This window comes from Vidua chalybeata, chromosome 3, assembly GCF_026979565.1.
Source record: "Vidua chalybeata isolate OUT-0048 chromosome 3, bVidCha1 merged haplotype, whole genome shotgun sequence".
Classification (NCBI taxonomy): domain Eukaryota; kingdom Metazoa; phylum Chordata; class Aves; order Passeriformes; family Viduidae; genus Vidua; species Vidua chalybeata.
This window is the reverse complement of record NC_071532.1, coordinates 93,851,622-93,865,611: the sequence shown is the minus strand read 5'-3', so window position 1 is coordinate 93,865,611 and position 13,990 is coordinate 93,851,622. Positions and strand designations below refer to the sequence as shown.

The 13,990-nt window shown below is 36.0% G+C and overlaps 1 protein-coding gene across 6 annotated transcripts in view; it reads left to right on the top strand.

Annotated features, from left to right (window-relative positions):
* SH3YL1 (SH3 and SYLF domain containing 1) overlaps positions 1-13,990 on the top strand; it is a 48,858-nt gene that overhangs the window by 17,080 nt on the left and 17,788 nt on the right. For all 6 annotated transcript variants that reach the window (XM_053937267.1, XM_053937271.1, XM_053937268.1 and 3 more), the window contains 5 exons: positions 1,034-1,146; positions 4,261-4,389; positions 5,118-5,262; positions 5,927-5,999; positions 6,717-6,773. In XM_053937267.1, coding sequence (XP_053793242.1) covers positions 1,034-1,146; positions 4,261-4,389; positions 5,118-5,262; positions 5,927-5,999; positions 6,717-6,773 — 517 coding nt within the window. The remainder of the gene's footprint in view (positions 1-1,033; positions 1,147-4,260; positions 4,390-5,117; positions 5,263-5,926; positions 6,000-6,716; positions 6,774-13,990) is intronic.

Here is a 13,990-nt window from a genome sequence, read left to right as displayed (position 1 = left end):
TTGTAGTGATACTTATGGATGTTTTTTAAAAACAAGATGGAGATCACACTCAGAAGTCACAGTAACTTGGTACTTCAAATTAAGAACCAGTTTTAAAATTTATATAAATGCTTTCTCAGTATGGATTAACTTATCTTTAACAATGAGTTCATGCTCTTAATGAGTAAGAGGAGGAAGTGGTATCCTGACAGATGTTCCCCCTCCATCCCTGGATGATTCACAAACTGCTCCTGTAGCCATCTTTTGTTTGGGATGGGGTGGAGGTTACCAGGGGACTAATAACAAAGACCTCTCTTATGCTGTGTGTAATACTTCTAGGCCAGCCTTGTTTTGCAAATAATCTGGTATTTCCTCTTGTATTCCCTGCTGTCACTGTTTGGAATTTGGGGTAAGTTGAAAGTTTTTTTCTGAACCTGGCTTTCAGTCAAGTCCATCAGATGAAAGATCAGGTGCAGTAGTCCTTGGGTATGTTGCTACCTCTTCAATTATTAGGTTTAATAGGTTATTGAAGCAACTGACTACATCTCATATCCAAGTCTTAAAAAGTTAATAATTCATATACACACACAGATATATAAAACTCCTGTCATGAAAATAAAGTTTTATCAATAGCACCTGTATCCTTTTTGCTTTTTATTCTTTGGACAGGAAATTTTGTTTACTAAGTTCTGTCTTGCCTTTATTAGTTTAATTATTGAAAGATCAAAATGATTCACATCTGAAAATGTGCCTTCATAATTGTATAAGCCATGGAAAATAAGAAATTGTCAATTAGGAATTTTGAATTAACATAGAGTTTCTCTTACAGCTTTTGTTTATCACATACTGACCATATCAGCACTTTGAAAAAAAATCAGTCAAATTTGATTAAAAAAGTAGCTGAAAGGATTTTTCATTCAAAATACCTTGCAGAAAAAGAATCAACTTTGTCATGAAAGCTGTTTCAAAATAATCCTTTACAAGAAATGAAGCTCATCTCCTGTGCTGTTCTTTCTTCTTAAAAAGTGTAGTACTTTTATTTGATATTTTATAGGTCTCAGACTTAGTGATAATACTGAATCATGAAAGAGCAGTAGAAGCTTTTGCCAAAGGAGGAAATCTTACACTTGGAGGAAATCTTACTGTGGCAATTGGACCTCTGGGGAGGTGGGTAATATGTTTTCCTAATAAGGCATATATGGAAGATAATTTTTAAAAGCCACATTGATGTGGCATTTTTTTAATATGTTACAGCACAACCTGGGCAACCTGTATGTTGACTGGACCATATTGTTCTTGCCAATCACTTATTTTTTTCTTTTTTTCTTTTTTCTTGATTAAGTCATTTATTGGTAGAAGGAAAGTGTTTGAGATTTGCTCTCTTTTTGCAGGAGACTGTTTGGTTAGGCTCAATGAGGAGCACAGGTGCTTCTGTGCCTTATGGAACTATGATTTTTAGTAACATCTGGGTCTATGCTTTCTGTCACCACAGATCTGCCCAACAGTAAATAAAAACTACACCAAATAATTTTTTTTAAACCTTTAAGTCGTTAAGCTGTTTACTTTGAAGGATGAGGTGAAATAATCACTGAATAATTTTACTTGGAAATGAGCCTTGCAAGACTGCTATTCCAAGCTCCTGCTCAAACCAAGGTCTGTTACTTCAGATCAGGTTGCTCAGTCCTTTTTTTCCAGTTGGATCTTGAAAATCCCCAGTGCGGGAGACTGCTTGGTTCTCTGGGCAACCTGCTCTACTGTTCAGCTCTCCTGCCTTACATCCAGTCAAAGTATTTCTTCATTCTATTTATGTCAATAGTATTTTATTCTTTCTCCATACACTGCTATAAAGAGCCTGGCTTCACACTCTTAATTACCTCTCCCCAGGTATTTGAAGCTTGCTGTTAGGTTTGCCCCAAGTCTTCTCCAGGCTTACCAAGCCCAGCTACCTCAGGCTCTGCTTATGGAATATGTGCCTCCTTATGGCTACTCTTTTTACGATGATGAAGTTTTTACTGCTGGTTTTTAATCTTTTCTAACAAAATAAAAGGATGATACTTATTGCACAGAAGAGAGAGCGAGAGATCTGTGGATCAGGGAAGGGCAGTGAATATCATCTACCCTACAAAGCCATTCAGTACACTGTCTTGCAACATGTCCAAGCTGGAACATAGGTGTCAGGGAGAGAAGATGAGCAAACAAGTTAAGAACTGGATCATCACGTTAGAAGAGCAGTGGTAAATTGTTTATGTTGAAGTCTGAAGCCAGATTTCTTTAGAATTTCTCTGGAGACTCTTCCAAGACCTTTCCTGCTTGGTATTTTTATCTATGAACTAGAGGAGCAGTTGCAAAATATCCTCTTTAAGTTTGTGGATGACTCCAAACCAGGGTTTGCAGCCAAGGCACTTCAGGGTAGGGCCACCATACAGACCAATGGACCTAGAGAGTGTAAAAATCCAACATGAAACCCCATGAAATTAAACAAGGACAAGTGCAAAGTTCTGCACTCCTAGTTGGATGAACCCCCTGTCAGGCTGAGCAACTTCCCTACAGTGGGATCCTGGTGGGCAGTGGGGCTAAGCCAGCAGTTGATTCCTGACAGAAAAGGCAGTGAACTGTGTAGGGGGTTGCATCAACAGGACTGTAACCAGTAGATATGGGAAGTGATTGTTCCCCTTCACTTGACATTTTGTAGACTGTGCCTAAAATATTGTGTTGAGTTTTAGACCTGCAGAAAGTTGTTTATAAGCCTGAGTGTGTGCAGTGAACCACTACCTAAATGGCCAGGTAAATGTAGCATATGAATGATGAGGCTGGGGGAGCTCAGCTTATTGAACCTGGATGAGAGAAGACCTTCTGAGGCTACATTCCCAACAGGGCATCACCAAGAAGACAGACCACAGTTCTTTACAGGGGTGCATGGCAAGACAATGAGAGGTGGTAGTCACATATTGAAACAAGGAAGGTTCTGACTGGATATGAGAAAAAGAAATTTGACATGAATAAAATTGAGTGTTATACAGGTTGCTCAGAGTGTCCGTGGAATTATATCCTTAAAATTCTTCAAAAACTGGCTGAACAAAGTCCAGAGCAACCTTCTTTCAGTTTGATGTTGTATCCATTTTGAGATGACTGTCTTTATACCTAAAATATTTTGTGATCCTGTGAAGGACAAATACTGTAATCTTCCAAATCTGTTGAGGTTCAATAAGGCCTTACTTGTAAGTGTTTGTGCTGACCAACCATAAAGCCTAGGAGGATTTGGAAATATTGAATAGACGGAGTTTCAGTCAGCAGTCCAAACATAATCAGATCATTTTAGAATGTGATTAAAGTGTGGCTTAATAGTTTTCAGGGGAGGCTGTTAAGATCCAGTTATTAAAATTATTACAGAGATGCCCCTGCCCAAATAAGATGCAAGTGAGACCATATGCTGAAGTCAATAGTATGGATTTTATTTAACAGTAAATGTGAGTGGGGGAGGGAGAGAGAAAAAAAATTTAAAAAAAAAAGGGGAGAAAAAAAGTGACAGAAAGACAGATTGAGTAGAAAATATCACCCCTCTCTGGATCCCTACAGTGTCCTGTTGATCCTTTTCTTCTGATCTTCTCGGTGGTGAGGGTTCCACAAAGCTTAGAGTTCAATGGATATGTTCAGGCTAGTTGGGAACACCCAGGTACCTCCCCTGGTTGGGAAGCTTGACAATGTCTCTTGCCATAGGGTCTGATCTGTTGCATCCCTTTGCATCACATTCAGTCCTTTGGTGTAAAGCCTCAGGAATCAGTCTGAGGGTGCTTATGGGATCTTTGATGGTTTATGATCCCTTCTCAGACATGACAGCTGCCTCTCTTGTCAGTGCATTGAGTCAGTTATGTCCCATTAGACCTTCCCGGGGGGAAGGGGTTGGGAGTTGTGTAAGGGAGAGCAATTACGATGATAAAAGGTGCCGTCCCACCTTGCAGGATTTGCCTCATCAGCCTGGCTTGCAGCCTCCCCCTCTGTCTTGTGTGAATCTCACTGCACACCCAAACTCACCTCTCCTCAAAGGATGTAAACCTGGCCTCAGCAAATCACCCTGGAGCCTCCTTGATTTTTTTGAGTCATAAGCCATGAACAGTCCAGTCTCTCAGAAACCTAACAGGGAATTCATATGAGGCAACATTTTTCTGTGCTTCTGTCTGGAAATAGGGTAAAAATAAAATGAAGGAATAAAAGAAAAAGACAATTGCTGTTCACGCTAGAAAACTGTATTGAAGAATATCAACCAAAACCTTTTCCTTCTAGAAACTTAGAAGGGGATGTTGCCCTGAGAAGCTCTGCTGCTGTCTATACATACTGCAAATCTCGAGGGCTGTTCGCAGGCGTATCTCTGGAAGGAACCTGTTTGATTGAAAGGAAAGAAACAAATCGCAAGTAAGCTCTCTTTATATCTAAAAGGTTCAGTGAAAGTAGTGACAGAATTAACTAGGACACATTCACATTGGAAAAAGTGTTTTTTGTGAAAACATACTATATTCAGTTTAGAATTTCTTGAGGGACAAGGGTTTCTTCAATTTGGACATCTTGCAATGGGTATTGAGATGATGCTAAATGTTTAGGGATTATTTATGTGTGGCAGGTTGACCTTAGCTAGCCACCACACGCCAGCCCAGTTGCTTTGTCATTCTCCCTCCTCAACAGAATGAGAGGAGAAAAAGTATGATGATGAACTCATAAGTTAAGATAAAAGCAGTGAGATCACTTACCAATTGCTATTTCAGTTAAAAAAACTCCAACCTCATCAAGGGGAAATTAGTTTAATTTATTTTCAGTAAATAAGAGAATAGGATAATGAGAAATAAGAACAAATCTAGAAAGCAACACCTTCCCCCCCACACACCTTCCATCTTACTGGGCTCCACTTCAATCACAGCTTCCCTACCCCCTTCTCCCAAGTGGTGCAGGAAAATGGGGGCTGTGGTCAGTTTTCCAAATTTACAGCTTTGAAATAGTTCTGTCATTTTTCAGCTTATGATCAGTAGGAAAAATGCAGGGCTAGGGATGGAGACGGGGAGCATTTACACGAAATTAATTTATCCAGAAATTGAAATATAATAATAATCAAATACCTGCAATCTTTTTTTTTTTTTTTTTTGTATCAGGTTTTATGGGCAGGACATCCGTGCTAGTGCCATCCTGCTTGGTGACGTGCCTTTCCCTGCTCAAGCAGATGATCTTTATGAAACTCTAGCATCCTTCACTGAAGTGTATGAAAATGAAGAGCAAAAAAATAATCCAGGAAAATCTGTAAGGGGACAAGGAAGGGTTTCTGCGCTTCTTTTTCACATAGGCTTTCCCTGTTCCTAAGCTGTTCCTAGTCAGTGTCAATGGTGATGTTCTTGTGTCATTTCTAACTTCTCTGTTTGGATGACTGAAGGCATTGCACTTGTCAGTTACTTCATGTGGAACATTTGTTCAAGTATTTCCCTACTAGGCTCTTGAGGGCACGAATGTTGCTGGGTTTGCTTTGCATCTTCCAGAATAACAAAGTTTATCCTTGTTTTGTAATTGTGCATTATCAAACTCGAGATGATGATTAGGAATATTTGACCAAGTGTTTTTAGTCAAGTTAGTTGCAAATTGGCTACTCTTAGTTTTCCTACTTTTTCTGTCTTTCATTCCAACAATCACATTTATAATGTAATACTGGGACTGTAGAAGATACTTTGTTACAGATGTTGATGTTACTGAGAGACAAGCATTTGCTTACAGCTTTGTTAAACCCATGGTGATTTACGTCAGTGTCATGTGTGTCACTAGTGTTTAGTATGCTTTTTGAATTCCTGTAAGTTCAGTGGAGAAAGAGTAATTTTAATTTTTTTTCAGTGTAATTTGACATACTTCTAGGCTCTGAAGTGACAATCTGTGTCCAGATATGATGCTATGTTTTTAAAAAAATTGTGTGCTTTAGGTAAATGACCGACCTGCTAGACCATCAACCAGACCAGAGCTGCCTAAACCCACTGTTAGACCTACACCACCAGGTAAAAATTTCTGATAATGGCAAATTAATTATCTTAATAAAATTAGAGCATTAAGGTAATTAATACTATGCAGTTATTATAGCAGCTGCCTCTATAAAAACATTTTTTAAATACTCTTCCTTGGACAAACATTGAAAACATGTTGATGTAGCGCCATGGCTGATAAAGGCTAAAGGATTTGGTTTTTTGTTTTATATTAGCAAACCTTTTCTCTCTGACATATTTGCTATAGAAACAGTGTTTTTATAGTTACAGAAGCATGTAATAATTCAAAGGAAATATTCATAGATACTGGATACATAGGAACCTCACAGTACAATGAAACTTCTTGGTAAAAATAACAGTCCTAGAAACTGCTGGTCCAAGTTCTAGAAACTTCTGGTTTCTAGAAATCATAGTTTCTCTTTAGGTTGTCATTGTCTTTTAATCATTAGAGGTTTTACAGTACAGCAGGAGAGGCAGAATTTTGACTCATTAACAGTTTGTCTTAACAAAGTGTTTTCATTCAAAGTGAGGCTTTACTGTGCAGCTCCTCTTGTTAACTTAATTCTCTGGTTAAGGATGTGAGGCAGAGTCTGTATTTCTTTCTTCTGCACTGGTTCTTAGTTAACTGCAATCATTTAATAACTATTGAACTTGTATCAGAAGAGCAGTATACAAAATATAACAATATATGTTAACCTGTCATATAAGTCACTACTTTATTTTCTATTTCAGCTAAAAAGAATACCAACAAACTTTATCCTGAACTTCCCAATGATTATGCATCTGGAGGTAAGTACTAAGCTTATACTTATTCTATTATTACAGTGTAGAATCTGAGAAGTCCTAAAAGTACTTGGAAATATATGCAAAAATATCTGTCCATTGATATTTTTCTTTGTTGTCCATGTGTTCAAAAGAGATTCAGATCTTGTATGATCTCCTGAAAATATTTCATAAACTTTAATCTTATTCCCTGGCTTTACATTCTAATGATGATGTTCTTTTTCTGAGCAGCCCAAGTTCTTTTGTTTTATTCTGTGAGCTTGAAAAATGCACTTGAAGTAGTAAAATTGTTTTATGTTACCACCTAACTGAAATGGAAAAGGAAGCTGATATAACAAGCTTCTGTCCAAGTCCTTATTCAATGTACTATAATTCCTGTTTTAATTTTAAAAGTGCTTCCATAGATGATACCTGATTATGCTGGCATAAACACCAATTTACATGGCTTCTTTGGGTTTTTATACTGAAATAACTCTGTGTTACACTAAAGATATTACTATTGATTCTCTTATGTTTAAAGCACTTTCAGCTCTTAACAGGAGACTCTTACTCTGCAGTATTTGCATTCCATATTACATAAATATATATCTATATATAATATGAATATGTACTTATATTTTCATGTATTGCATGCTCACTTGAAAATAAAATTAAACAAAATACCTCTTTTTTACTTCTGCAAATAGAGCTAAAATTGAGTTTGATAATAGATCACAATGAAAAGTCTATTTCAGGCAAAGTATAATTAGAGCTTTTCACTAAAAATTAAGATAAATTATGTGCCTTTGTCTTTGCATTCTTTTTCATACCTTCTCTTCATACATGTTCTCGATACATGTGTCTGTTGAAGGGGCCAACATAGGAGTATCTTAAGCTGAGCTGTCGATGTGACTTCTGCAGATTAGAGACTTCCTGAGAATCAAGATTTGTTATTGTGTTGTAGGACTTTTACGAGGAAAAGAAGGATGACGCTAATGGTCTGTACTCAATAGCTGTCATCCAAGAGAGAAGAACTGGTCTTCTGGCCATAAAACTAAGCTCTCCCAGTCTTACAAAAGCCCTGACCAACTGAGAACAGGATTCTAAAGTTTGCACATATTTGCTATATTGAAGGGAGTGTTCTTCTATTCAGGTGCAAGTGACAAGTTAAAAATATTCCAGAGCCATCTGTTGAATGGCTTACAAGTTTCTTTGAAATCAAGATATAGACTCAGTCTGCTACTGGGAATTTCTAGCAATTTCTCAAAATATACAAGTTTTTCTTTAGGAATGTGGTGGAGCAATAGGATCTGGTCTAAATGACAGCATGGTATATTTGGCTTTCTGTTGCAGATTACATTTCCATAGGTGACAGTTCAAATGCTTTCTGAATCCACAGACATATTCTATGTTTCTAAAGGCTAAAGCTTTTTTCCTTCTCGCAGGGGGCAATTAAGGTTGAAGTCAAGAGTCACAGTCCCTTTCACAAAGAGTGTATTAATGCTGGGGGATGAAATAAAGAGCCATAAGGCCGTATCTCCTGTCCATAATCTGTTTCTGCCTATTTAGAGTCCAAAATATTTCAACAGAGCTGCCTAGCAGCTAGCAGCCCTAGCATATACATGTCAATCTTTATTGCAGGAGTAGCTGCTGCATCAGATGTTCTTCTACAGTTATCTGTAAAAAACATATTCAAAAATTTAAGTTTAAAAAATACATATAGATAAGCAATAGAAGAGTGAATGCATCTTATCTTTAGGAAGCTACATGTTAGGTAAAATGGCTGGGGTGGAGGTGGGTTTTGATATTGAGCAACAAGCTTAACTGGCTTGCAAGTAATAAGGACTTGGTCAGGGAAGGGGCAACTTGGCATTATGTTACCAGCATTTGGTTTTGCAACAGTTATACAAGTGGTAGAAAGGTTGAAATATTAACTCTTCTTATTAGATGAAAGAGAGATAGACTTGTGGCTGAAACATTTTTAATTATTTTCTGTGTACTTGAATTATACAGATAAGTAATGTAATATAATCTTTTTCAAATGCAAGAAGAACAATAAACGAAAAACATTATTTTCTAAACTGGTAAGGTGATACTTGAACTCAGATGCAAGGGGATTGTTTTCATGTAACTGAATAATACTTAAGGTAATGCATTTAGTTGTAAAATGAGCTTCAGTAGTGTTTTAAATGTTTCCAGAAACTTGGGAATACCACACATTTTATTTAGATGCAGTTAAAAATTGCACAATCCTTTTACAATTCTGGGAAATAAAACCCCAAAACAACCACAACAAAAAACCACAACAAACTAGCAGCTGCTACAGTTACTGTGATTCAGTGACGTATGATTTTTTTACACTGGTAGACATTTTTCTGAAGACTCACTAAATAAAGAAATTTGCTTATGAGCATGAAAGTTCATGCCTTCTCCTTTACTAGATTTAGGCATTTGCATTTCATTTTTCTACTTGTCCCCTCTTTGTTGTAAAATCTACTAGAAGGGCTTACTGGCCCTTCCAAGATTTATTACCACAACATAGCTTTTCTTTTTCTGGATGGATGATTCTTTGGACTTCTGTATCACATCTGTAATACAAACAACCTATGATTCTTTAATGACTACTTGGACATTGTAGACTCAGGAGTTTATTTCATTAGGACCATTTTTTTTAGATACATTAGGTTCATAGTTTGTCACACTGGAATACCTAATCCTAGATATTAAATTTTTATTAGTGTTATGATTTGTAGTTTTCTTTGCTTGGGGTTCTGCCATGGAGCAGCAAGTAACTAAAAATGTAGCTAAATGATTACTTCCTGCCTACCCTCCTAACAGTGTGCTGAATAGTATACAATTCTGAAAATGTTACAGTGATGTGGTTTCCCAGCTGAACTGGTAGCAGCAGGAGTAGTGATCTGCTAGAAAAAGTTGGGCCTGGGTTGAGGTGAATGTTGGTGAGAACTGAATCAATAACAGGCAGTTTGTTCAAATCAGAAGTCAGATCTTTTTCTCTTTTCCTTCAGCTCAGCTAATCAGAAAAGGGCTATTTCATATGTTTGGAAAAGAATCACTTGAAATTGCCAAGGTGCTGAAACAATCAGGAAACAGACTTGAGACAGGAGTGGGGATGAAAATGGAAGAAATGTCTTCCTTCTAAGCAGTGTGCCTTCACTATTAATTCACAATTATCAAATGTCACCATGGGCTTAAATTCTTACAATACTGTAAGATAAAATACTCATGCTGAACACAAAAGCAGTTCTTTTGATATCAATGTAAGTATTATATGATAATTTGGAGAAAGTAATGATGCTGTCTGCATTTTTTTAAGGGGTCATGTGATTTGCTCAAGAAACCCATGGGAACTTGTAGCTGTGAAGCTTGAATATTTCAGGATTTTTTTTTTTTGTTTGCTTTCAGAAACACTGTCTTTCTTCTCTTCCAGAATTACTAAACTAAATATTTTAAAATTTTATCTTGAGAAAAATATTTGCCCTCTTTGGATTTTTGACTGCAGTAAATTATCTGCAGCCATTGAACTTTTTATCTATTGTGCATAAAATCAACACACCCCAACCTGATTACAGTAAAACTAAGAAAAAAACCCAAAATATGAATTTTGACTAGGTTTTTCTCAACAGAAACCTTTCACTTTGAAAATAAAATAAAATATTAATAAATTGGTTTTGTCCCAATAGGCATATATTTATGTTCTTGCATACTGAAAGAAGTGCTATATCAAACCTACTGATGAGGATATGGAGGCAGATGAGAAAATTGTCACTGTTTTTAAGAAGCTAAAAAAAGCCCCTTCTTCCTTCAGTGATGATTTGAGTGTTTTGTCAGCCTCATTATTAAAAATTCATGCCTTCCTACGTGAATTTGTCTGCAGTTTTTAGACAATATTTGTTGTGGCTTTCTTCACTGTATTAAAGAGCCCTTTGCTACACAGAGGACCTTTTCTTTTGTTCCCCTCTTGTTCTCTTTGAGACACTTGTGCTGTAATCAAATCACTTTTTGGTCTTCCTTCATCTTTCTTTTGATTACCAAACAGATTGATGAGCTCTTTGTCAAAGGTCATTTTCTCTTTCCTCTCAAATTTTAAATAATAATACAAATACCAAATTCTGAGCTGTGAGCTCACTGAGATCAGTAAGATTTGGGCTTGTAAAAGCTCTAATGAATTTGCACTAAACACCAGTCCTTATATTTTCTATTATTTATTTATATATTTATTTATTTATTTCAACCTTCTTGAGTGTTCTTTGTCTATGTTTAAAACAATTGAGGCAATATCAACCCTTTTTCATTAGATGGTACCATGAAGTGGTAAATTCAGTTTGTGTTAACTAAACACATCAGAGCTGCTGCTTTTCATGGTTACAGTTCTCCAGGAATCACGCCTGGCCCACTTCTCTTAATTTCAGAGATGATCTCAGTGTTTCTTTTGGTAATCTATGAATGGCAGATGGTTCAGTAGATCTGTGAAAATCTGCTTCCCAAGAGAATTCCAAGACAGATTTTTATGCCTCTTGAAGTGAATTTTGTCAAGGAAAATTGAGGGTCTGTATGTGAATTTGCCTTTGTTAGTATATTATGGATTTTTTTTTGTGGCCAGTTGCAAATGTTTTAACTAAGCCAACATAATTATATGGACTAAGAATTCATAGACCTCTTCTGAGGTAAAAAGCTTTAATTTTTTTTTTTTTTTTGCTTGTGATTTCACCTCCTGTTTCACTTATTTTATTTGCATACCTGTTCTACAGTTCAGTTTACATCTGACTTGTTATCTTGTTATTTTGAAAGCTACTTCTCTCTAAGATGATATTGATCAAACTTGGGAAAGAAAATATAAGCTGGAACATGGACACCACTCTAGCAGACTTTGCATTAATTAGTACCTCTACTTATGTGTGGTGCTGAGGTTTTTTAACACAGTATAATGAAAAAATGGAATTTTTAGTTAGAACTGCTGAAAGAGAGCATCACTCTATGTTCTTGCAACTTCAAAATAGCCTTGCTTTGGTAAATATGTATTGAAGCAATCACTTTGTTTTTTTATATATGTATTTCTCAACTTAAGTTTAACAAAACCAGTACTATTTTGGAACAACTCAGATTTAATTGGAAATCTAACATGCAATTATTTATATTCACTGTGCAGTTCCATGTTTAGATATGCCCACTGACAAAAAAAATCTGACAGGTGTGCTGCAGGAGAAATGGAAGTGTGCCCAAATCTCCTCTTGATGAGTGACTTTTGACTTGGGCATTTTTATTTTAATTAAGACTAAGCACCACAACAGAAAAGTAAAATTATTCCATGAGTTTTCAAACAACCAAAATCAGCTATGTGGTCTCAGACTAACTTTTTCTCAGTGTAATACCTGAATTTTTGCTTTTCCTTTGTTGTTAGAAAGCATATACATCAAGTCTGCCTTTCTAGGATATTGTCAATATTTCATTATGTGCTTCTTTCTGTCTGTTCTGGATCAAGATGATTTAAAATGGTTTCATCGTTCTGAAGTTTTCTTTGCCAACTTGAACTGTAGTAAAATAGAATCAAAAGCTTTTAAATTTTAGTTAAGTAAGATTATAAAATATTGTGGGTTTTTTTTGTTTTTTTTTTTTTTGTATCTGATATCTGCATAGACCTGGAATGGAGAAGGAGTCCAGAACCTCTTGTTTTTAAGGATGGAGAAAGACTCTGTGGTTCATAGTGAGGGGAAAAATGCATTTTGCTTTTGAACTGGAAATTAAATCATCCATGAAAACACGATAAAATCAGATGTGTACATACTCCTTTAGGTATTGTGGAGATGTGCTGTGTATCTGAAACTGGAAAAAAAGCTACTTTTTTATTCTTCAGTTTATGAATTACTCCTTTTCCAAGAAAGGAAGAGATTTGCTGAAGGATCATGTAGAACTATAGTAAGGAAGAATCCTCATTAAGCTGTGCAGTAATCTGTTCCTTCAATGCTATAATATAATGAGAAACTCTTAGCAGATTATAAATTATAAAATCAATAAACTCAGTGTGATAAATAGGTATTTCTTTTGGAAAAATGTTACAAAGTGAGACATATAATGTTTCTGCCATAATCCTTCATAACATTGTCTATTAATTTGGTAAACTAAAGTATGGGTGTTTTTGTTTTGTTTTAAGAGTTTTAGCTCAGCTTGGTCTATTTTTGTGTTTTTCATGGCAAGACTTGTGACATGTTTATATTTAGTTACTAGAAAAATAAAACATCCATCTGGTGGTCCCCCACAGTATTAATTTTCTTGCTATTATGAACTCTTTCTTAATACTAACGAAACCCAGGAAATCCCAGGAAATTATTTTTGAGACTATTTTTATCCCTGATTCACTTTTACTAGGATTGTACTATTACTATCATGAATGTGATAAGTCAGATAATCAAGCTGCTTATGGCTTATATTGTGGCAAGCTGAAAGGAAAATATGCAGCATGCAGGCCTTCACTGGTCATACTGAAACAAATAACTTGATGCATATAATCAGCTAACTCAGAATACAAGAAGGCACAGAGAGATTGAGGTCAGACATGCTAGAATGAAATTGGGGTCTTTCTGATATGTGTGTGCATGCGTGGGCAGAGAGCTGTTGTGCTAAGTATGAACCAGCTACTCTGGCATGGATAACAATATTTTTTTTTCTTGGCATTTTTTAATGGCTTGGAATAAAAATTGGAAAATTAGAGCTAAAGTACAGAAAAACTTCAGTGCAATCTATGTGTATTTTTTTAGGTGTAAAGCACCACTATGATCATAATTCTGATTCACAGAACATGAAATTATTCACAGGAGCATATAAATGTTAAATAGAATAGGTTGAAGTCTTGTCTGAAGCCATTGTAACAGATACAGATTAATGCTTTAGCATCTGGAATGCATGCTTTAAATGTTGTTTCAAAGCTGTGTACTGCTTCAGATAGTATTTTCTTCTGTATTGTTCAAGCAGTAGGACTAAAGCAAGCTTAAATTGCTTTCCTGTCTATTATCCAGAAAAGCCTTTGGGAGTTTGGGAGCTTCTGCTTCATTTCTAGTACTTGAAGCCAAACAGAAATTTTGACTACGTCAAGGAAGTGATAGATATACAGGATTTCTCTCCAGAGTGCAGTGAAATGCCCTGTGCTTGACTGACTTAAGACAAAAGCTAACACTACTGCAAGAAATGCAGGTCTTTTTGCAGTAATGGTGGCCTGATACTTTTCAGAT